At 40.3% G+C, this 24,043-nt stretch overlaps 2 protein-coding genes across 3 annotated transcripts in view; both read right to left on the bottom strand.

The window, feature by feature from the left end:
- Positions 1 to 10,058, bottom strand: part of SPAG1 (sperm associated antigen 1) — a 43,422-nt gene extending 33,364 nt beyond the window's left edge. Inside the window, exons 1-6 of one of the 2 annotated variants that reach the window (XM_068396466.1) lie at positions 9,919 to 10,058; positions 9,174 to 9,333; positions 8,682 to 8,807; positions 3,948 to 4,015; positions 1,675 to 1,793; positions 1,079 to 1,184 (exon numbers count right to left, since the gene is read on the bottom strand). In XM_068396466.1, coding sequence (XP_068252567.1) covers positions 1,079 to 1,184; positions 1,675 to 1,793; positions 3,948 to 4,015; positions 8,682 to 8,807; positions 9,174 to 9,333; positions 9,919 to 10,058 — 719 coding nt within the window. Of the gene's footprint in view, positions 1 to 1,078; positions 1,185 to 1,674; positions 1,794 to 3,947; positions 4,016 to 8,681; positions 8,808 to 9,173; positions 9,334 to 9,918 lie in introns of those variants that run through there. The other variant, XM_068396467.1, reaches the window with a different exon arrangement.
- A 2,830-nt stretch (positions 10,059 to 12,888) lies between these two features.
- Positions 12,889 to 17,335, bottom strand: POLR2K (RNA polymerase II, I and III subunit K). Its single transcript, XM_068396873.1, has 4 exons — positions 17,235 to 17,335; positions 14,398 to 14,461; positions 13,520 to 13,612; positions 12,889 to 13,051 (listed from the first exon to the last, which is right to left on the bottom strand). Exons 2-4 carry the CDS (start codon positions 14,456 to 14,458, stop codon positions 13,029 to 13,031), a joined length of 177 nt encoding a protein of 58 aa, XP_068252974.1. The 5' UTR covers positions 14,459 to 14,461; positions 17,235 to 17,335; the 3' UTR covers positions 12,889 to 13,028.
- Positions 17,336 to 24,043: the final 6,708 nt, after the last annotated feature.

Here is a 24,043-nt window from a genome sequence, read left to right on the forward strand (position 1 = left end):
CCTAGTGGACAACAGGATGACCATGAGCCAGCAGTGTGCCCTTGTGGCTAAGAAGGCCAATGGCATCCTGGGGTGTATTAGAAGGGGTGTGGTCAGCAGGTCGAGAGAGGTTCTCCTCCCCCTCTACTCTGCCCTGGTGAGGCCGCATCTGGAGTATTGTGTCCAGTTCTGGGCCCCTCAGTTCAAGAAGGACAGGGAACTGCTAGAGAGAGTCCAGCGCAGAGCCACGAAGATGATTAAGGGAGTGGAACATCTCCCTTATGAGGAGAGGCTGAGGGAGCTGGGTCTCTTTAGCTTAGAGAAGAGGAGACTGAGGGGTGACCTCATTAATGTTTATAAATATGTAAAGGGCAAGTGTCAAGAGGATGGAGCCAGGCTCTTCTCAGTGACATCCCTTGACAGGACAAGGGGCAATGGGTGCAAGCTGGAGCACAGGAGGTTCCACTTAAATTTGAGGAAAAACTTCTTTACTGTAAGGGTGACTGAACACTGGAACAGGCTGCCCAGAGAGGTTGTGGAGTCTCCTTCTCTGGAGACATTCAAAACCCGCCTGGACGCGTTCCTGTGTGATATGGTCTAGGCAATCCTGCCCCGGCAGGGGGATTGGACTAGATGATCTTTCGAGATCCCTTCCAATCCCTAACATTCTGTGATTCTGTGATTCTGTGATTCTGTAATTACAGACAGTGTTATGATGAAGCTGTCCACAATGATTTTCTTTCTGCTAAGAAGAGGTTATTAAATCAATTTTACTTATTAACAATTGAGACAATCCTACTGATACTACTTATCCTTGTTTTTTGTAAACTTGCTCTTGAATCTCAATGGTTTTGAAAAATCAGAAGTTTGTAACACCTGCAGATTGCATCCCGTCACTATCTCTTCCTGATAAACAAAAATTAATACCAGGATGCAACAGTGCTTTAAGTATTCTTCTGTCAAATCTTTTTGCCCTTCTGAAAATAATCTAATTATCACTAGTTGCTTCAATAAGAAGTTGCTTTAATTACATTGCTCTAAAAATAATATTCACAAGTAACAGTCATTAATACAAAAGAACACAATAGTATTCACTCACCGAGTGTAATAAGTCACTGCTTCCACATAATCGCCAATGGCAAAGGCTTCATTGCCCTTTTCTTTTTCACGAGTAGCAAAAAAAACCTTCTCTTTCTTTGTCATGCCTAGAAAAAATATTTATACATAACAATAACTAACAACTTGCACAGATGCAATCAAAACAGTCAGCTAAAATACTTTGTCATAATCTGTATATTATTTTTTTAAAAGAATGTGGCTTACTAAAAGAGAAATTTGAATTTTATTTTCTATAATAAAAACCTCAATTCTTCTGATAAGCATACAATTCAGAAAAGAGGTTGGCTAACCTCTACTATTGGTTTATAATAGCAGAAGTATGCTTTACTTCTTTACCTAGTGCTCTCAACCTAAGCACAACATAAATATTTTAACTGATTATTTAAACAGCAAGACTAGATTTTTTTCAAATATGGCTTCAGGCTCAGTTGACCTCCTAACAACTTCTAGCATCTCTAGAGGCTGAAAATTAGATAAAGACACTTTTAACTCTATAATATACTTCTTCAATTTGTATTCACACTCTACAACACAGTATTACAATTAAAGAAAAATTATGTGTTTTTAAGACATTACCAGTTGTGTCTATTTTCTTTTCGATTATCGGTAGACTTGGCCTACTAAAGAATCTTGCTTTTGAATTCTTTTCTTCACAGCCTTCATCAATTTTAGAACACTCCTTATCCACATCGAACCTTAAATGAATAAAAATAACAAATTCAATAATGCTGCACAGCAAGACTCCTCTACTAATAGAAAAGCATACTATATTTCCATTATAAACCAAAGGAAAAGAGAGATAAAGGCTGTTTATCTGATAAAGGCTGTTCAGTTATCCATGACTAGTTAGGAAAAAGATGTTTAGTCTTATCTCCTTTCCTTGTGTTGGGGTTTTTTTTTGTGTGCTTCTCCTGCTTATACACTACCTCCCCTCTTCCTCCTCCCTTCTGGTTAAAACCAAACAAACCAAACCAAGAAAATGTCTGTCTCACCTCCTCACCATCCCCCCCAAAAAAGACAGGTAAAAATTAAGAAACAGTATCATTAGGCTCAATCCCAGCCCTATCAAACATCTCTAACCTTTGCCAAAATACCTAAGAAACAGCTTCATAGCAATTAATACTGTAAACATGAGAGAGATTTCAAAATGGTCTCAGACACTTCCAAGGCTACCCTGAAGCAGTTTTTGAAAACAGTGTTTAGGAATTTCTGTCAATTAAGTATTACTGCCATAGTCCATAAAACAAATACTATAATAACCAATTCCTACACTATCTAGAAACACTACACTCACTGCTTTTCTGTTTAGGACTTAACGAAAAATAGCCTTTGCTTTCCACAATAATCTTGACAATATGAATAATTTCTATCTGAAATAGAGCCACAATTTTGAAAATTTATCCAATACAAAACCTTTTCAGGTAAGATTAATTGTTCTCCATTTTGATTCTGATCTTTTGTTAGCTTACTTTTACCTTTTTCTTGTAAATTAACTACATTTCAAAGTAATTGTTTTTAAAACATGAAGTGAAACATTTTGTTCAGAAATTGCCTAAACAATTATTTGAAGGTTTTGAAATTATCCTCAAAATGTTTTGAAAACACGATACGCTTCAAACTGGAAAATTTCTTCCAAACAGCTTCTGTTTTGGTATAATTGTATAATCCAAAATAAATACATTATATGGGGAAATTCACAAACTGTAGTATTATCAGCATGCTAAAGCACTTAAAGATTGAGTACATAAAACTGTAAACAAAATCCCCAAATGATTACTTTAAATGATACAGAGGAAAGAGGGATGAAAGAATAAATTGTTGCAGAAGTTATTTTGACAACCTATTTTTTTTGTCTACATTTGAGCATGAAGGTCCCAGTTTCTGAAACATACATGCATGAAAATAACTGCACAACTGTTTGTAAGAACAGCATCTTATGCAGACAAGGTTTTTGTAGGGGTTTTGGGGTAGAGCGAGACATTAAGAGTTTCATTACCCACACCCCACAGTCTCTAGATTTAACTCCCCATCTACTGCACTGGAAACTTGTGCCTTCTCACTCTGATTCTACAGCATCATATTCCAGATTTCAGGAGCTAGAGAGAAGCTGCTACCATGCAAAACAGAGAAGTACCTGCATTTCCCCCTCTGTGTTCAACAGTTTGGGGGGCATCAATCTGTCACATGACTTGTGAGGGTACTATGCCACCATTACATGATGCAGAGGGTGTCTTTGTATCAGGGCTCCACCCACTCTAGAAATAGTCAGTTACTGTCTAAACCTCTGATTATGTGTAATTGAATCTGAGCAAACTGATGCACTTGCCTCAAACTCATTTTTTGAGGTCAGTGGGGGCTCAGTGCAGGAATAAGGATTCATGAGTTTTGTTTTTATTTTAGAATTATGGCTTTACATACACAGAGGATCAAATTTATAAGCCCATGTTAAATAACCCTAGAAGTGCTTTCAAAAAACTGATAAATTAAGCTAATTGTAATTTCTTACTTTTACATACCTCCATAGATTTTATATCTTAGATGTTGAAAGGAAGAATTAAATCTGAAACAAGATCACTTTATATTTTCTGATGACTTGCTATATTTCATGCAGCTTGTACAAAAGCATAGACTGACTCGTTCTCAGCTGTTAGCACCACAATGCATGATTTGCATTTTAACATAACATTTATTATGAAAAAAACAAGTTTCACCAAAGCATTATAATTCCCTGAAATGTTGACCCTAATACTATGTTTCTGGAAAATACTTTAAAAAACAACAACTGTGTTCCATTATTAAACAAATAAATAAGATTTAATAAAAACTTAAATATAAAGGATTTAACGTACTTGTCCCATTCACTGTAATCCCGGGGTATGTTTTTCTTGTTTCTTTGTTTGTTTTGTAATTTTTTGTTCTGAAAGAGAAACAGCCAGCCTGTGAGACATTTTTTGACATGGAAATTCACAGCCTTTGTTTTGTTTCTGCAATACATATTCCTAGTAACTAACACTATTCATGACTAATCTCAGCATATTCTTGAAAACTTAATTCGTCTTCCTTTAAAGAAAATATTAATGTATTTCACATATCGTCATAATCTGAGGAGCTCATCAGTCTCACACTTTCTCTCCACTGCCCTGTTACATGTCACAGAGGCACTGAATAAAAACTTGCAGATAGGAGACTGCTCTTCCTAATTAATATCTTGTGCTGCCATCTTCCAAACCATCCTTTCAAGACAGCAAGGGAGAACTCAGTCTTGGGAAAACCCAGCCTTGTGATGAGGTGTTTGACACTGAAATTGAATCAGTAAACTCGTTTTCAGCTTGCCATTCCCAAGAGGATGCAATGCACAGATTTTTATAGTCCCTGGAACCCTCACAACAAACTTAACAAATGTTTGACTTCAAAATAGTGTCTGGACTTCTTTTGACTATTTTACACTCCACTCAAGCTAATTCCCAAGATGATTTACACTCATTCTAACTTTTAGACAATCTCCATCATTGAGGTTTGCCTTACCTAAAATTTATCCTTAGGACCTTCCTGCAACAATCAGTCCCAATAACAGATTCAACTGACTTGTATCGCAACCCATCTCCTACACTAATGGAACCTATTTCCATTGCTAGCACCTTTGGCATCTCTTCTACCTCTGTCATGAGACTATATTTCTGATACGTTCATCCCTCCTTGTTGACTTCAACAATACTTAATAGCAAGGTGTGGTTCCAAACAGGTATTCCACAGTGGAACAGCCAGTTCAAAATATTCCCATCTACTCTGTCCTGGCCATTCAGCCCTCCTCTTATCCTGCAATTCATCATTCACTGAGTTAGACCGATGTAATTGTTTGTAGAGTTGAAGATTTAAAATTATCTGGGTTCAAACAATTTGATAGAGATTACAGTACAATCCCTAAATATCTGTACCAGTTCAACTGAGCATGTGATAAACTGGGCCAAAGAAACAAGCACTAACTTCTTATGCTAGCTTTACCAGTGGTGACACTGTAACAAGGAAATACTTCTGCAGTTGGATGTAAACATTTCAATTTACATAATGCAAATGTGATACTTCCTGTAAACACTTCTGACTATCTATAATGTTAGGTTAGGCAAACTTTTATAGTATATAACTTCAGAATTACTCTTAATGTTCTCAGTCTTTCAAGAAGCTAGACAAAATGACAAACACATTTAGTGATCAGTGCACATTTGGAGGAGGTAACTCCTAAATATGGCTTCCTGAAACATGAGTTATCATAATGTATGTATCCTGGTGTATATTACTAATTTAACAAATATAAAATCTTTTTTTCAAACCAGAAATCCTTAACTTAAATGAGCACAAAAATAGTGAAACTCTCAGAAGAAAACTCATAAGGTATTTACACCAATGCAACTTTAATTCAGGGAGAGAATTACAGCATGTCCTTTTAAGGAATAAGGCAGAAGTGTTGACTCAAAAATGCACAATTTTTAAAATTCCAGATCTTATATTCTTGGGACCATTGTAACAAAGTTGCAGCTCCAGCAGAGTCAGGAATTTCTCAATCAGTAGTATTTCAGAGCATCTCATCCAAGAGGCTTTGATGAAAAATGTACGTTTGCATGCTGTGGAACTAAAAAAAAAAACAACAAAATCTCTGCCCTTGTCATTTTCCTTGCCAGAATTCACAATGCATGGATCCCACGGGGTGTGAAGTCTAGTGAACAATTCCTGGACCAAGGATTAAAGCACGGATTGGCTTCAGTTCAGGTGACACAGAATTTGGCCTTCACTCTCCTCTGGGCCCTGTGTGATGGCCTAAGATGTTACTATTCTGTGTCAGATAACCAGTATTCTTTTTTAGTTCAGAATATCCAAAATAATATGAAGGCAGATACCATCACAGTGGATTTTTATAACACAAAACTTGGAATGTGTGTTGCATGCCCTGGACTGTAGCATGAGGAGGTATCTGAGGACAGAAATATTTCTGGGATAGTATTAGGAAACAGTGTTTGGCAAAGGAACCTAAGTCTGCTGAAATCCCATCAATACAGTCTTTTGGAAGTGAGTATCTTTAAACCCATGCTTTAGTTCTGTCCTGGAAAAAGTGAGGCAGCAAAAATAATAATTAAGCAATGTGGACAGTTAAGAATAGAAAAACTCAAGCTGTCTCTCCAGTCCTCTTTTATTTTGCAATATAGATGTAATCTCAAAGTCCTGGGCAGTGTGAAAGAAAAACAGGGGTGTAAGACAGAAACTTTCATATTGTGTTAAAGAGGGAAATATTGCATAAAGTTCACTCTTTTTCTATTCATTTTTGGAAGATCTTCCCCATGACTTCACGTCAATAAAAAGAAAACACCATATAGAGTTAGAAGCTATTAGTAGTGAATTGAAACTGTACCTACATTTAGTATCAGCAAGAAAATCTGGTTACATACACAACAAGATGCTGCCATTTGCCAAACTTGTACCCACTGGCACAATCCACTGATTTAGGGTCAATAAGGACTTGCAGAATTGGCTTCATTAAAGATACTGAACTTTTATGCATCAGATTAGATGAACAGTCTCCAATCAAATACTAACATAAAATTATGGAAGGGTTTGTGGATTTCTTTCTAGTAGAGAGGAGAAATTTATCATGCCAACTTTATACTTGATACCACATTACAAAATTACGTGATGCCAGTGTAAAAAATAATTACAGTCCTAACTGATTAGCAAAACATGTTTAAAAATTGTAAGATTACACATAGCTTTATCAGCAAGAAAGACAGAAAAACAGATGAAGTATATTTATCGAATTTTTTTGAGATTTCATATTACAGGTATAAATTCAGCATATACTATAGAAACAGCTTGTTTTTATTCAGCAGTGATATAACTGCACTGCTACGTAAAAAGACTGAATTCTGAAACTCAGTTTCAGGCCTCTCTTCCAGGACAGGTTACAATTCCTTCAGAGGCCATCTCCTTGGACAAAAAGAATGGAAATCATATACCACAGATAAGGCACAAAGCTGTATCTAGGTTTCCCAGTAATAATGCTAATACCTAAACCTTGTATGGAGAACAAAAGTGATAAAAACTTGACCTGAAGACGGTTGTGTGGTTTAAAGTAGGAGAAAAAAATCTGAATAAATATTTTGTCTTTAAATGGAGAACACATCCTCTTTAGTAAAACTCTATATCCTGATTTCAAGCCACTTTCCATCATTTTATGCTTATAAGTGAATCCAGATTAGAAGAGTTCACATGATATTTTATTTACCATTTCCTGTTCTAGGAAACACTTATACAAGATATAAATCAAGAATAAAGCTACAGTAGCACTTCATTTCAGCAAAATAGTATAGTCAAAAGGAACGTACATTGCAAAAATGTGAAAGACGACAGATTAATGACAAAAAAACCCCAAACAAACAAAAGCACACCTTAATCTCAATACTAACCACCTGTAAAGCATTACACTGGAATTTCCAGCCTCTTTGTATACCACAAAACAGAGAGTGCCTAGTTATCCCAAATGTCTTGGTCTGATGTCTAAGTACCAGCTGACAATGAAAGTAGTTTCTGACAACGCAGGAACATAAATCAGGCATTTACTAATATATACTTATTCCAATAAAATTTGTCAAATTAACAATGAATAAGAAATACCACATGACCTGTAAGGATCCTTTCACAACATTTCTCACTTCCAAACTTCCAAAAGAAAAATCCTTCAGTGAATTTGTTATAACAGTGTCCCAGAATTCCAAAGAAAATTGTAGGAATCAGACTGAAGCCATCCATGATAACATCTGACCACTCAAAAAAATCCCACCCCACACCTACTTTTCTGCCAGTCCCTCCAATAGCACTGCATTTAGTATTAGTAAGAAAAGCTGGTCAGAGACAAAACAGATTTCAGGCAGATAAACAGATGGGAAAAAAACATAAGGAAACTAACACCTAGGAAAAAATGTAAATGTTTATTCTGTAGTTCTGAAGATTTGTGAAGTATACTTTATGGCTAAATTAGGAAGGATGCTTTATGGCTAAAGCTGGAATACCAACACAAGGTATAAAATAAGGGGAATCAAAGGTTACATATACACCAGTGCAAGCCAATATAAAAGTGGCTATAGAGTGAAACAGTTGGTGCAGAGGGTCCAACATCCACATTGTATGTGTTTCAGGGTATTTATTTTGGACAAGCTCCTGTGTGGTCTCACGGAACAAAAACCTACTGGCAGCTAGAGAAAATCTCCTGGCATAATTTCATTCAAAAGGAACCTAGTTCATACGCTTAAACACCACTTTGAAATGTGAATCAAAGAACATAAAAGGGTGTTTAAGGAGATTTGCTCCAGAAGTGAATTCTTGATCATAATTAAAACATTATTACAGGACACATGCTAGTTCTAAGGAGGCACTTTTGTTTAAGCATTGGTCTCTTGCAAGGGAACTTAAAGGTTTTTGTTTTCTGGTTAACAAAATACATCTAGTAAGAAAGGCTCAGTAACTAGAAGTTCATACACATAAAATTTCCTGACTTTAGAAAGACATACAATTAATGCACATTAGAAAACTGGAGATACCTGATTAGCAGGAAGACAGTTGCTGGAACAACGAATAGGAGGCAAGTTATCTTGTCTTTCATGCAGTGTGTCTGTTCTCAGGAACTGTGGTTTCTTATCATCTTCATTCATTTCTGTCACCCAGCTCTGAAAATAAATAAATAATATATATGTACCTTAAAGCAGCAGATTAGATATACTTCATAGTCTACAATGACCCTAGCAACTACCCTTATAATGTACTGCTCTTAATGGGGAAAAGCAATTAAGACAAAAAGCAGTTGTGCTTTTTTGAATAAAAAGTAATCTACAAAAAAAAATCCGTAGAGTTAAAATGGGCATTAAAGATTCAGTGACATTAATTCAATAAAATAATTAAAAAACCCCAACATAATCCTTTGATCATTTCCTCATTTAATCAAATAATTACATTCTACTTAGGCACAAGAAGAGGAAGATTGATACGTCAAAGTGATTATATTACTACCATTACAAATTAGAGTTATACTGTACCATCAATTCACCATTAATTGTTTCCCATTCTTCAGCTGTGAAATCAGAAGCTGTGGCTGCAGGCTTATCTTTTCTCAGAGCTCTGCTCCTTGGATCTAAATGCTCAATACGCTTTTCACAAAACAATGTAAGTTCAGGATAACATCCCTCTTCACCAGACCTTTAAAATGCAAAGATATAACAGTTACAAAAAAAGAACTAAACTGCACTGTGTCCTCCAGAATTCTCTCCACGTGTAGTCTCTGAGTAGTCACCACAGTGACTGCAGAGGACTATTTTCCCGTTACAACTGAATTTTACTATCACCTAGTAACATTTTGATCAGAAAATTCCAGTGAGTTAAGCTTCACTTTCCAACGGACACACATACACAGTTCAAAATTATCATCACAGTGCTCATAAAAAATGCTCACATCATTTTCAGCAAAAGTTAAACAGGCATGGCATCTGAAATTACCACAGTCAGGCAAGATGGCTTCAGGACAGAACCAAAATCCAGTGGCAGCGTTTGAGAAAAACCTGGCATTGAGTTACTCAAACCTTTTGGATGGCTAAAACAGGTCTTGGATTTCTAGTGTTACCATCTGGACACTTTTAACACAAATACTTTAACTTTGTATTTTAATTTTTAAATTAGAAAGTCACAAAGAGATACAAGACAAATAGAGTATTTAGGTACGGGTTCCTTTGAATTTTACAGAACAGGAATATAATTAGTAATGAATTAAGAAAATCTAATGTTTACCTTAATACCCTGAGAATCTTTTCCAGGTGTTTAACATCTGTGCATTTTTCAATGAACTTGTAGTCCAGATGACCAATAGGTATTTGATACATTTTAGTGGTTCCTTGGTCCAGCAAAAATGGTACTGACTCATCACCCATAACTAAATATTAAAAGGAAAAAAGGTAGTGATTCTGTAGGCACTTAGTTATATTTTGAAGCAATGCTAATTAAAGGATTAACTCTGCTCATGCTCCAAAGTACTACTCTGTTACACAAGCAGACCTATTGCCACAAAAAAAAATTTCAGATTTGAAGACCTGATCACACAAACTGTTCTCAGAGGTTTACTGACAGAAGTATGGTTATATATGAGACATGTTTCGGAAAAAGAATATGTACAACTCTATTGCTTCTGCAAGGCAGAACAAGTCAGAAAGACTGCTTAAAGAAAAATTGCCAATTTTTGCCTATTGCATTCTTTATTTTTCTTTAAACACAACATGGTATTACCTATTTTAAGCAAGTGTGGTGAGGATGAAGGACAAGATGGTGCAGGACCCTCAACTTCTTTCAGAGGGAAGATGTTGACCAACTCAGTGTACCTAATAGAATAATAGCCTTTGCCTTCTCTGTACCCAGAATAAATTCAATGTTTGTCTTTCCTCACTAACTGCATTTTCTGGGCCTCCGATTGTATTACTGAACTAATCTGAATCTTGTCCAGTAAGTTTGTAACTGATGAAGTGAGGTATTCAAATTGAACACTTCTCTGTACCTTTGATCTGCTTATCTGCATCTTTATTTCGATTCCAAGCTCCATGGAGCAGAAATTATTCTTTTTTCCCCCATGTTATATAGTGCTTTAAGTGATCAGTTATTTTTAACAAGTATGATAAGGGTAGCTAGCCAGTATGTGATAACAACTAAGTATGGATATAAACCAAATTAAAATAATTGTGTTCTAATGTCTAGCATAATTACACACATTCATTTGTAGTTGCACAAAAATGTTTACAATAGAGTATCACTTAAATCATAACTGGTCATAATTAGGTACTGCATAAAGAGAGGTTTCTGCCCCAAGAATTACAGTTTCAGTACAGGAAAAGAAACACCATGCATGGAGAGAGGGACAAACACAGGAAACAATTAGACAGGAGTAAGAAGCAGGAGAGGCACTCATCACAGACCTGCAACATTTTCTTCCGTTTCAGTATTTCCGTAACTGTTAGGAATAGGGAGTTCCCTCGAGTGCCCGGAGCAGCTCTCGGGCAGTGCGGTAACAAAGAGCCCGCGGGTGCACGGGGCGGGCACAGCACCGCCACATCCAACGCGCTCCTCTCCTCCGGCCGGCTGCGGGCAGCTCGCCCGCGGGTGCACGGGGCGGGCACAGCACCGCCACATCCAACGCGCTCCTCTCCTCCGGCCGGCTGCGGGCAGCTCCCCGGAGCCGCAGCGCCTTGTCCTGATTCACGGCCGCTGACTATACAACTTTTGCCTCGCGGACTCAGGAATTTACCTTGAAATCCCTCACCCCACAGCCGGAGCCGCACGGCCAGACCGTGCCTAGCAACTGTTGCTATGTACAACATGGCGGCCGGCGCGCCGCACTGGCGAGCGGCAGGGAAGCGGAGACGGCGGTGCGGAGGTGGGGCTACCCCCCCCCCCCCAGTGATCCCCTTGCGGGGCTTCCACAGAGCCCTGCCGAGCTCCAGCAGAGACACTGGCGTCGCGGACTTCAACACCCACCTGCCCGGCGCCGCGCTGCCTCCGGGAGACTGACGCGACCCTGCCCTCGCCTCAGCCGGCGGACGCCCGCCACCCGCCCGCCGCCGCGCATGCGCAGCCGGGCTGTGGCGAAGGTGCGGCTGCGCGTCCCCCTTCCTCCGCCGGGCGGAAGCGAGGCCCTGCGCTCAGGGCTGAGGAGAGCGGGGGGGCGGGCCGGGGCGGCGCTCCCCGCCTCGGACTGGGTTGGGGGGCAGAAATACAGCGACTGAGGGTGTAGCTTTAATACAACATCACCTGCTTGCTTTCAGTGTAGTAGTTTATTTAGCCTAGAACAGTCAGTCGCCCCAGCTGCCTACACCCCTATTGCCCGTTACCCTACAATCCCCCGCACTGTTTTCTAGAGCAGGTCTGCACCCCTGCTGATGGCAGCGATGCTCTTCCCTACATTTGGCAGACAGAGGCGCCCAGCCTGTCCGCAGCCCAGCCAAACCCATCCCTTACTCCCACCAGACCGTTTGTAGCACGGGTACTGCTCCCTCTTCAGTAGGTAACTCTTGAGCTCACCCTTCTGAGCAGTCAGGTCATTAGCTGATCCCTTGTTTTGTAGTACACTTGAGTGATGAGGGTATTCTGGTATTACTTAACAACACATTCCAGACAGACAGATGCAAAAAGTTTTGGCTCATCAATACGAAACAACCACCTTGATCTTTTTAGTACAGACCCTCGAGAAGTCATCTGAAAAGCAAAACAACATGCTATTTTAGTTTTGGTGTACTACCCAAATGATCTTTATAGCACAGACCTAATTCTTTCCTTGAGCACAACTAAGTCAAGAAGCACTTTGGGAATTTCCGTTTACATATCACTTCTTAATGTTTACCTTGCCTCCCTCCCCTCTTCTTTTCTGAGGGATGATTTTCTTGACACTTCCTCCACAGCTGGATGCCCGAATTGGGTGCTCTCAAAAGTACTTTGAGATTTGCTCTTTCGAAATCCAGGCCCGTTGTTTCAGACCTAGCCTTGTGTAGCCTTCTATTTCTTTTCAGTAGAATTTATTCAAACCACAGTTATACAGTTCATAGGAGTCCAAAGAACATTTATCAAAGTTAAAATGCAAATAAAGTTTAGATGAGAGTAATGAAAACAAGGTTAACTCAAAAAAAATACAATACCACTGAACTTAAACTACAACATACTCTGACTAAAATTTGAACAACAGCATTAGAAATCTATTGCTGGAAGACACTATAGACAAAATTTAGTATCACAGTAAACTTTAATATTTCAAAATCTTAAAACACAAATAAGAGTGTGCATTTGTACACCAATGCATTTACAGAGCAAAGTTATCAGAAAGATTAAACTGCAGCATAAAGTCACTGTAACTTCAGCAGAAATCATCGGGCATCAAAAACCACCACTGGAATAGTGCAGTTAAAGAAACAAAAAGAGTTGGGGTTGAAAAAAGATCAGGGAGAAGAAGGGGGGGAGGGAGAGAACAAAAAAAACACCACCAAAAGAGAGACTGCCTAAATCTAAAGTCACCGCTAACTACGTAAAAACATTTCATTTTCATTTAGTTAACCCCACAACACTTTCCTTTTGTTAAAAGGCTGACTCATATCAACCGTTCACAGTACGTCACCCAGTAGACTATCATAGCTTATTATATTTTGCATAGAAAATGGAAAACAAAGTGCCAGGAAAGAAAACAAGAACCCCAGTTACATTGCAGAGATTTCCCTATGGTACTTTGGCCTACTGTATTGATTTTGGGCCTCGAAGGATTCTTACATAATTACTCAAATCTTCCATTTCATTTCCCTTATATACCTTGTCTCCATCCACAGCTTCCCAAATGCATTCAAGTGCCCATGTAAAAGGATACATCTTTTTGTCCTTTTCTTGTACATTATTCTGTAGCCACATTCTCTGCATCTGATAGGATCTCTTGCCTTTATTTCATTTTCTGTATGACATTCTGATGTGATGGAGGAAGAGAAAGGGAGTGGATAAACAAAACCAGCATTGTTAATGCATAGATAACTTCCAAAAGTCGTACTAGTCAAATTCCTATTTGTGGCAAACAAAGCACAATAAAAAATAATTGTAGTGAATTTGTATCAAGAGCCAAATGATACCACGATACTGTGGAAAAAAAAGTTAGCAAACTTCACTTATATTAAGATCAAGGAGGATCTTGCTAAAAATCAACAAATTATTACTGCACAGAATACATTCTACTCTTGATACAACTAGACTGTCTACTACTGAAAACTTCAGCTCAGCCCTCCAAAGCCCCAAGTTTATTTTCTTAAAAGACAAAAATATTTCAGAGATTCCTGAAGTGATGACTCAAAATCACCAATTTTTAAGTTGTTGACTTATCTGCAGGTAACAGGGAATTTGACCACTACACTTCAGTAAAAGCTGAGTAACCATACAGCATTTTCAAAAAAACTCTCTGAGATGCACTAAATAGAAGGTCCACTATCTGCACAAGGGGACACTTAGAGAAAGCGTCCTCTGGAGACGGAGGACCTCCACACAGCAACACAAGCTCTAGTGAATTATTTCCACATTGCTATCCATATATACCACATATATGCAGTACTATCAGTGTGTAAAGATTTAATGAACATCAGGATCCACACTGCAACTAGTTGTATTTATGTACTCTTCAGTATAACGACTATGCATTCTTCCTTATTAAAACACTAAATCTTGAGTAACAAGTAAAAATATTCACTGATGTCTTTTCTTTACCTCCACAAATGTAAATCATTGGCTGCTGCTTTGGAGGCTGAACATCCTTCTGTGAATCCATGTTCTAAACAAAAAACATACAACACGCACACCAGGTTTTTTTTATTACTAATATGTTTTCAAGGCATACACAATCATTGCAATATCTCAATCTAAAGCTAACAGAAGATTAAAAACTTCCTTAATAGTAAATACAAGCAAATTCCATCTGTATTTGATACACAGGACATTGGATAATTCAGGTTGGAAGTGACTTCAGAAAGTCATCTAGTTCACCTTCTCAAAAGCAGAGCAATATCAGGTTTCTCAGAGCTTTACCAATCTGGTATAGAAAACCTCCGAAGATGGAGATGGCACAACGTTTTCTATTAAACAGGATTTAAAACATCAAAGCCCAATGAACAATATTTTATTTCCTCCCTCCTGCCAATGGTAAGAATTTCCTTGCTGGAAACATAAAAATAAATAATTTCTTATGTATCACTCATATAACAAGCATGCTATCATAAACAAGATAAGCTTTATTATATTTTTCCCCTCTAATACAACACTAGCTAACCTAATCTACCTTTTCATTGATCTAAAGGATAAGAAATCCTGGGAACAGACTGTAGGTAGCAGAGTAATAGGAATTTAAACAAGAAAATAAAACAAAACAATGAGGAGCCAGAGAGAAGAAAATCCACCCTCAAAATCCTAACATAGGTGTGTATGAGCACCAAACTGATCAAGAGTTTGGTAACTTAGTGGTACTCTTCAAACACCTCTTAATGCCCTATAATGGTTTTGATTGTTCAGAGTTATTTGGAGACACATATTCCTTCACAGTATCAGACTAAATAGTTACATATACTCCACGTTCTACCAAGCTTTAAGTAATCCTACCCTAACATGTAAATATGGTTACAACCATAACTGTTACGGTTGTTGCTGTAACCACTAGAGATAGTAAATACTATTTTTCCACCCAGTGCAAGTCTAGACTAGAATATTAATATCTCCTTGTAGTTTTTTCTGAGGTTGCTGTTTTCTATGCTGCTGTTCTGCCTGACATAGAAGACAAGAATTCCTAACCCTTATGCCAGTGAATAGCCTTCATGATGCTTCTTTACCAGCATGACTCTTAGATGCTTTTGCTTAATATTACACTAAGGATTATTTCTCTGATCTTCACAGTTCAACAGGGAAAACTAGGGTCTTGAAAACAGAAGGATGGGCTTGATAGAAACAGTTCATCCTTTGTTTAAGAGAGTCTAATCCACACTTGACAAACCACCTTGTTAAAACCCCCATTATGCCACTCCATTTGAGAGACCTGGAGATAATTCATTAAACTCGTACAGCTTTCAAGTAAGGTTTTGCTCTCCTATAACCATAGTGGTACCTTAATCCACAGGTGTTATAGTCTTTTTGTGTCTTATACTAAGATACAAGCAGTCATCCATTAGCACCTGAAAACAGCAGCATCTTCTGAAACAGAGAGCTGAACTAAGGAGCATCACAGTTGCAGCTAAATAACTTGAGTTGGTGCTGCTCATGTTGTAGAAATTTTCACATAATTGTTGTAGAAGTTCTCATGAATTAAGCAAATAAGAATCAATAGAGATGAAACAGAATTAAGAACAGAATAATTAATATAAGTCTATCTGAATAAACACAGGTGGCTTTTCACAATCCATGAATATTGTTCTCAAAGCTCCTTTGTATAATCCTGACCTATGACTGAACAAATCATCAGTCAAGCTTAATGAGCAGCTAAGCAGAAGTAGGCCTAGAAGTATTAATTTCTGATGATTCTAGTAAAAAGGATGTATGATTAACCTTTTTGACCCTAAAAGAATATAGAATACTTAGAAATAAGAATTAGTAGAAATAAGGTTCTAAATAGACTTTAGTTATTTTAGGCTAATATTTAGGAGATGTTGGCAGTGGAAACCAGACTCTGGTCAACCTGGATCAAGACGGGATGCCGATCACAGCAAGAACATCAAGGATGGGGTGTTGACCAAAGCCAAAGTGGAACCAGAGATAAAGATCAGCTGACCAATGGAGAAGAATGGACTTTTGTGGACTCTTGACAAATGAAGAAAGAGGAATTGAAATAGTTAGTGATATTTTAACAGAAGTTCGTGAGAAGTTTGTGATGTAACTACTTATTAGTTTCTATATAAACTGATAGTGAATTTGAGTCAGGTACCATTCACTGCGGTGGTGGTCCAACTCTGAGTTGCTTCAATAAAGAATCAGCAAACCTAGAGACCCGGACTCTGCCAATTTTCTTTAACAGCTCATACAGCAAAATAATACTGTTGCTGAAGACAGCTGTGACCTACAGCTATATATTTTGCAGGGAGGTGCCATGGTGTAGCCAGCCTTCACGTACCCTGCAGCTGTGAGCTCTGCCAAGCTGACGCAGCCCACAGGCACACAGACGCACCCGTGTGCGCTGGTGTGCAGCCGTAACCTACCGCGAAGGCGTGGAGCGCCGGCCACGCCGCCGGTGCCGAGAGCACGCCACACGTACCTGTAAGAGAGGCAAACCCACTCCTTCACGTCCTTCTCAGAGCCCACAAAGGAGGAGAATGAAAGGAGGAGGAAGGCCGGCCGGTATTCCTCACAGCCCCTGCCCCTGACACCCCAGCCCGCCCCAATTCCGAACCAGGGTTCGGAATCGCGAGGCTTCTACGTGGGAGGGAAGCCCACGGGGCTGGGCTGGGCCGGGCCGGGCCTTTCCCTGCGCGCCCCTGCCACCTCCTCCCGGCCCCCGCCGCGAACCGGACCCCTGGCTCCGAAGGGAGGAGCTCGAAAACCCCAGGCGAGCCGCGACCCCCACTCGCCTGCACAAGCAACTCCTCCGGCCTCCCCGTCTCCTCGGCGCCGGCTGATGACGACACAGCGGGCGCCGGCGGAGGCGCGGCCTGTGCCGCTGCCGCCCGTCCCGCGGCCCGCACAGCGGCGCCCGGAACCGCGCTGAGCCGCGCACGTCAGTGCGTGCCGTTCCGCCGCCGGCCGCACGCGTCCGGGTGCCCTGCCGCGAGCGGAGGAGGGAGCCGTGGAGCCCTGGAGCCCCGGCAGCGAGCCGCCAGCAGCTCCAGCCTCCTCCCCGCTGAAGAGTTAGGTTAGGAAAGTAATAAATGCTTCGCTATCGGCGTTAAACCACTTTGGGAGAAAAGCACAGAATATTCGGTGGCATTTTTTAATATATAGGCTTTGATATGAACAGCGACGTTGGTTTCCTAAAAAGACAGTAGGCAGCCGCGCGGGGAGGTACAATAAGAACCGACCCCCTCGTAGGTCTCAGGGGGCTGTGCCCGCCCTACCGTACGTAGCCCCCGTGACACGTCTGATCGTACGGCTGCAGAGTTAGAACCCGCTGAGGTATGCTGCCTCGGGGTCCCTTTTGTTTTCAGAAGCATTGTACCTAAGATCCGTGGATAAAGATCACATCTGATATTTTAATTTTGTGGGCGGTATCCTACGTACCCACATTAAACCCAACAGACAAGCTGCGACACTACATATTTTAAGTGTAAAGTCGTATTATGAAAGAAGTTCAAACGTCGGCGACTCCCGTAGGTACTGAAGTGAAATCGTGCAGACGACGTGTGAAACGGTACCGGTTGCTCCCTCGGTCACTGGCTCAATCATGAATTTTGAATCTGTGATAGGCATTTTGTAGAGTTAGAGCTATCTTTGCTTTATTCCTGGAAAAATGCTTAACAAATACTGTGTTTTGTGAATACGCCGACTGAAATTACTTCATCATTCAAGAAGTTCCGTAGTTTAAGGAAAGGTCTTTCTTACTCTGTTTCTGAATACTGAATAAAAATTTTTTCCTCAGCACCCAAATGCATTGATATGTTTCATCAGTTGTAATTTATTGATGTTCTCATAGTAGCAAATCACCTTCATACATAACCTATAGTTTGTCTAAAATAAACTTGAGGAATAATAAACAGTTGCAGTTTTCCTAATTTCGTATTTAATTTAAACATAACGAAAACGCAGTCATGATTTTAGACAGCTCACCTGCTTCTCCACACTGCTCTGTATGAATAAAGCTAAATATAACTTTTTGAGTGCCAGAATAAAGCACATTCAAGAAAAACGGTATGCGAAAGGCAGAGCTGTTCCTCTCGATGCTGATTTCCCGGGGCCGTTATTACTACCTGCGTCCTCTCCTCTGCCACGGTCTTCGCAGAGTTTGAAGCAGAGAGGGGGAAAAAAAAGCCTGAACCCTGGTAAATGCACACTAAGTAATTACCATCTCATAAATAAACAAATACAAAGCAACGGGTGCTATTTCTCCAAGGTCGTTTTGTATTTTAAAATGCGTTTGCCAAACCGATATTTTAAAAGGACTTGCTAATAATACCGCCACGAAAAAGTCAGTTAATTCTGTGAAAATAAGGTATCCACTATTAAGAAAAAATAATGCAATTGCTTGATTATTGGCATCCTTTAGCTGTTCCCTTGGAAAAATCGGATGTTTTTCCAGATGTTAAAGCTTCGGTTACTTCAGGCGTTTCTGACAAAGCCCTCCTCCTTCCAGAGGAGCCCTTTAACAGTCCAACCCCGTTCTGAAGGGCTGATAAATACTAGCCCTAAAGATGCTCCTTGGATTTAGAGTAGCAGAAAGGGCTGGGACTGTGTGGGAGACCGCCACTGTCCCGTGAAGTGAAACAGCTCTTGGGGAAATGGTAGGAAAGCGTGAGGAAGGGCTTGCGGGGCTACGTGGGGGGGGTGCAGGGGGTACTTTTAAGGAAGGTGGGAAGGAAATGCAGTGACAGCTGAGAGCAGCGTGTATCGCAGACTGTCTTACCTCATTTTGTTTGTTTAGAAGCAATGTTCTCAGGTTTTGGTTCGGGTTTTGTTTGGTTGGTTTTGTTTGTTTGTGTGGAGTGTGGTGGGTTTTTTTGTTTGTTTTGGGTTTGTTGTTTTGGCTTTTTTCTGGTGACGCTTTTTGTTAAATCATGCTTTTTGGCTTCTGTGTATTGCATTAAATGCCACAACTATAACTTGTTACGTTTCTTGGATATTTTTGATCCAAGTCACACAAGTCCACCCGGGTTTGAGCGAGAGAGAGAAGTTGCAGCTGCTGTGTCCCGCTTTAAGGAGCTAACAGGGTGCCAATTTCACACAAAAGGTAATTTGTTTTATAAATAAACAAAACTGTTTGAAAAATAATTACTTCTGATTCATGTGAAATAAATGCTACTACAGACAGCACTTTCGGAAAATTTCTGTTACATTTCTGAAAGTTTCTAATGATTTCTCCTTCAAAAAAAAAGAAGGGGGAGATATCCCAAGAGCTTTTCTCTTTTTTTCCATAACAGTTACCTTGTAGTCACATAAAACAATATTCTTTACCTAAAAATGTCACAGTTCCCCCGTCTCTGGACAGGTAACTTCTAAACCCGAGTTTCCTCAGGCCCCAGGATAAATGTGATATTAGTGAGGTAAAGGAGAGTAATACCCAGCGGAAGATGATTTATGTGGCCTTTCCTCTGTCCCTAGGTAGCAAGCGCCTGCTTCGCCCCCGGGGCGGCTGCTGGGGGCCTGCCGGTTCCCCGCCGCCGGCAGCTCCCCCGCCGGCTTGGATGGAGCCAGCAGGTCGGTGAGCCTGCGTAGCCCCGCGTTAGCCGTACCGAGCTCAGGAGAAACGGGCACCCAAGTATTTGGTGTTTGGTTGGTTTGTTTTTTTTTTTTAAATATACAGATTAACTCAAAACACAGCAAAAACTAGGCGGCTTCACGGGGCATCTCCCACCCCACTACAGCTGATTTAAAGGAGGTAGCACTTGACAAACGCTCTGTGATTGTGTTGTTCCTGGCCCATTGTGTACAAATGTACTAATTAACTCCAATTAATTAGCACCCATATAACTCAAGCTTAAAGGTTGTGGCGCAGATAATGTTCATCATCTTGTGACAGCCGCGATTGACCAGCGCCTCTTAAGCCGCCCCTCAGCCCTGGCGGCCCCCCGCGTCAGGGAGCTGAGGGGGCTCTCGGAGAGGCGGGAAAGCCTCACCCTCACCAGGCACCTGGGAAGCAGTATAGCGGGGGGAGGAAGGACGCAGGGGCGCTTTTAATGGTGGGCTGGGTGCGGCGGGGGCCGCAGGGCTGGAGTATCAAGCCTGAGGAGAAGGGCAAGCCTCGCCGGTATTTTCCCGTGTTCCTGAGGAGCAGGCCCCCTTGTTCGGCGGAGCCCTTCTCCTCAGGCCCCACCCCGCCGACGCCCTGCCCTCGCCCTAGGGCGGCACGGCTGCCCTGAGGGCCGCAGCGCGGAGGGGGCGGGGGAGGCAGCGAGGCAGCGGTTGGTAAGGGCGGGTAGTTCAAATCCAAGCGAGGGAAAGCAGCAGTAGCCGCACGCGAGGAGCCGGTGTGGGTGGAGAGAAGTGAAGCGGCTCCTCACTAAGGGCAACGGGCCCCGGAGCCAGGCGGCGAGCTGCAGAGGCGGCAGCGTTCCCGTTCTCTCCAGCCAGGCGGGGAAGGGGGCTCCTTGCCTTCACCCTTCTCACGGGGCCCCGCCGACTAGCCTCAGCTGCACTCGGTGGTAGAGGGCCTCCCTGTGCCCAGCGATTTTGCCAGATGAGGAGGTGAAGCTATTGCTTTGCTGGTGTCTGGCATCCCAGGTGACTGAGAGACCCTCCGGTGCTGGTCCCTAGGTGGTCGTCAATAACCTTCATCGCTGGGTAATTAGACATGGTAGTGAATGCATATACAGACAAACTGAAAACTGTGTCTCAGCTGGGTAATGCTTCTCTTACACCTCTCTTTTTCTTTCCACATCCTTTCTCACTCTAGGTTATCAGTAGGGGTAAAGAGTACTTCGAATACAGCACCTTTGCTTTGGAAGATCTCAAGTTGCTTCACAAATTAGGGTAAGTGACCCACATCTTACAGACAGGACTTAGCTATGCCATCTTCAATATTAATACCTTTGGAGGTATTAATGGCTTTTCTGTTTCTAGATCTGGGTGCTCAAAGAGCAGAGTCTTCAGATAGTTTTACTGCAGATATGGTACTTGTCTAAATAACTGGGAAAATATTCTTGTCTCACCAAAACTTTGCCTTTATCCATTTTGTTAACCACGGTGAAGGGCAACAAACAAGGATATAAAACAACTTGTTCGAGGCATAAACGTTCAGTGTGGGTTACTGGGGAATGTAAGTCAGTCTCAGGAACAGGCGTGACTCTATCCTGGAACTCATGTCTAAGTTATAGGCACCATTTACATTGCCTTCAGGTAACCAACATTTTTATCTCTTTAGGATGCTTTATAAGACTATGCTTGTCAGAAATTATTCCTCGTCGAAGTGTCTGAATCCTGTTCTTAATTTAGTTTGGGTCTCTGAATATGAAATATTTTGTTCCATAAAGAGCCAGAGAATTTGCAGTTGACTTGTAGATCAATTTGAGAACTACAAAATTAATAATAGATGAGAGGAATGTATAGAGCACAAGAATCTACACTTAGCAGATACGGATTTTATTCCTTCCTCTGCAACTCACTTGCTGTGTGACCACTCTTTTCTTCCCTGCACGTCTGTTTTATGATGTCTAAAACAAGGTTAACAGTACTTTCAGAAATTACTTCAATATCCCCAAATGAAAAGGGCTCGATGTTATGTATCAAATCTAGCAGATGAAACTTTTTTCCTGATTAAAAAAAAAAGTGCTTATAAAACACTAGACAAGTCATAAGAGGTTTTATTAGGCATCGCTTATGAATATAACTAGCATCTCGTTCTATTATGAGATATGTTCAGCACCTCTGAAAGGCTTTTCCTTCTGTACTGTATTTGTAAAATGAGACCTTGTGTTAAATTAAATCTTAGTTTGTGCAAGTAATACGTTTTGGAAAAAAAAATGAATATGTATACAAACCTGAGGTGTATACTGGGATTTGCTGTAAAGAAGTATAAAGGACATTGTTCACTTAGTGTCTGTATTGCAGTGGCTTTCCTATAGTTTTTCCGAAGTTCTTGCAAAACCAACGCAGTAAGCTCACAGGCCCCTCCTGCTGGACTGTGGCGTATTTATAGCATATTTTTGGCTTCTGCTTGAGTTACCACCATTCCTTTAACTCTGCTATTCTCATCTCCCCTACAGCTGCAAAAACTTTTTTTTCTGTGATTTTTATGTTCCTTGAAACACAAGTTTGCTTAAATTATTTTATAATGTAATATTTAAAATTTCCTCTACTCTCAGTTGTTCATAAGATTAGATAATTTCTTCCATGGAATGTCTGAGAATGAAACTGCAAACGTGAGTTTTCCTTTTGTTGTTTCTTCAGCGTGCTTCCTGAGCACTAAGTTTCTAAACCTGCAAGCCTGTGCACTTTTGTTAAATGTGTGGTTAATTTGACTGTGTTTAAGGAAAATATTAATATTTTTCAAGGTAAGTGTGGGCATGTGATTTTTTTTTTTTCAATTGAGATTTTGAATAGATGTCTCTAGCATTCAAAATTTAAATCTCCATCCATCAGCATTTTTGGTAGGAATATCTCCTGGCAATGTTTGCTAACTAGCTGCAGTTCACCACAATTCAGCATAGAATATGAAACCTCTATTCTTTTTGTAGATTACGCAAAGATAATGCTCTATTGTTACTACAGGTCTCTTATAAGTCTTCCTCCTTTTACAAAAAGAAGAGCTATACTGATGTGGTCCTCTGCTCATAGTGTGAATAATCAACTGAAGAGCAGCAATAACGTATCTTTTAAAGTTAATAACTTTATTATTAAATAATAACTTTATCTTTTTAAAGTTATTTTCTAGTTCATGACACAGTATTTTCAGCCTATTGCCTAAAATGTTGAAAAGTGATGCAGATGAAAGAGTAGACACTCCTTGGAGTTGGTCCTGCACTGTCAAGAAGTCATCCCTAATTCATATAATAACTACATAGCTTAAAGCTATGCCCTCGTGTTTCCTATTTGTGCCGTCATTTATTTCACCGAGTAAAAACAGGGAATGAGGAAAAAGCAGTGAGGGAAAACGAGTGTGAAAGTAAGGAAGCAGGCCAGACTTCAGAATTTGTCATCTTCTTGAAGTTATTTTCCTATATGTTTCTTTCCTGGAAGAATTTTTCCTCAATTATGTGGATGGATTTTTTTCTTGTTTTAAATCTGTTTGATTTCATACTGATATTAGCATGATTCTATAGGCCTTTAGCCAAATTCTCAGTCTGCTCTTTAATATCCTGTTCCTTTTGAACTTCTATATGTTTCTGTCTCCTCACAGTAGAAAGCAAAACAAAACACTTTCTATATTACAATAATCTTATAAAATGCCTTCAGCATGGGTCAAAAAATGCTAATTAAATGACCTGAGATCATCAAAGAACAGTTCCCCTCCCTCCCCCTGCAGCAATTTGGGTTCCCGCTGCTTGTATTTGGTGGCTTAGGGCTTGACTAAGCCAGAATTGTTGGGATATTAGCAATGTCTTAATGTTTGGTGTTTAAGCCACCTTTAAAGATTCCTATTTTTGTCTGTTCTGAAAATTCAATACTATTTCCAGGCTTATGTTCTGAAATACCAGATCTAGAGGCCAGTAACATACACCAGTAAAAGGTGCTGATTCAAACTTGCAACATTGATATGAACTACTATGAGTTCTGTGAGAACAGCCCTCATACT

Source organism: Nyctibius grandis, chromosome 3 (assembly GCF_013368605.1).
Source record: "Nyctibius grandis isolate bNycGra1 chromosome 3, bNycGra1.pri, whole genome shotgun sequence".
NCBI classification, from domain to species: Eukaryota; Metazoa; Chordata; class Aves; order Nyctibiiformes; family Nyctibiidae; genus Nyctibius; species Nyctibius grandis.

What these genes read in the sequence shown, in the direction of transcription:
- POLR2K (XM_068396873.1), bottom strand. Translation starts at nt 14,458, where the DNA reads ATGGATTCACAGAAGGATGTTCAGCCTCCAAAGCAGCAGCCAATGATT. An exon ending in AATGATTTACATTTGTGGAG is followed by an intron (nt 13,613 to 14,397) that starts GTAAAGAAAAGA and finishes CCATCACATCAG; the next exon opens with AATGTCATACAGAAAATGAA. An exon ending in CAAGAAAAGGACAAAAAGAT is followed by an intron (nt 13,052 to 13,519) that starts GTATCCTTTTAC and finishes GCACTATTCCAG; the next exon opens with TGGTGGTTTTTGATGCCCGA.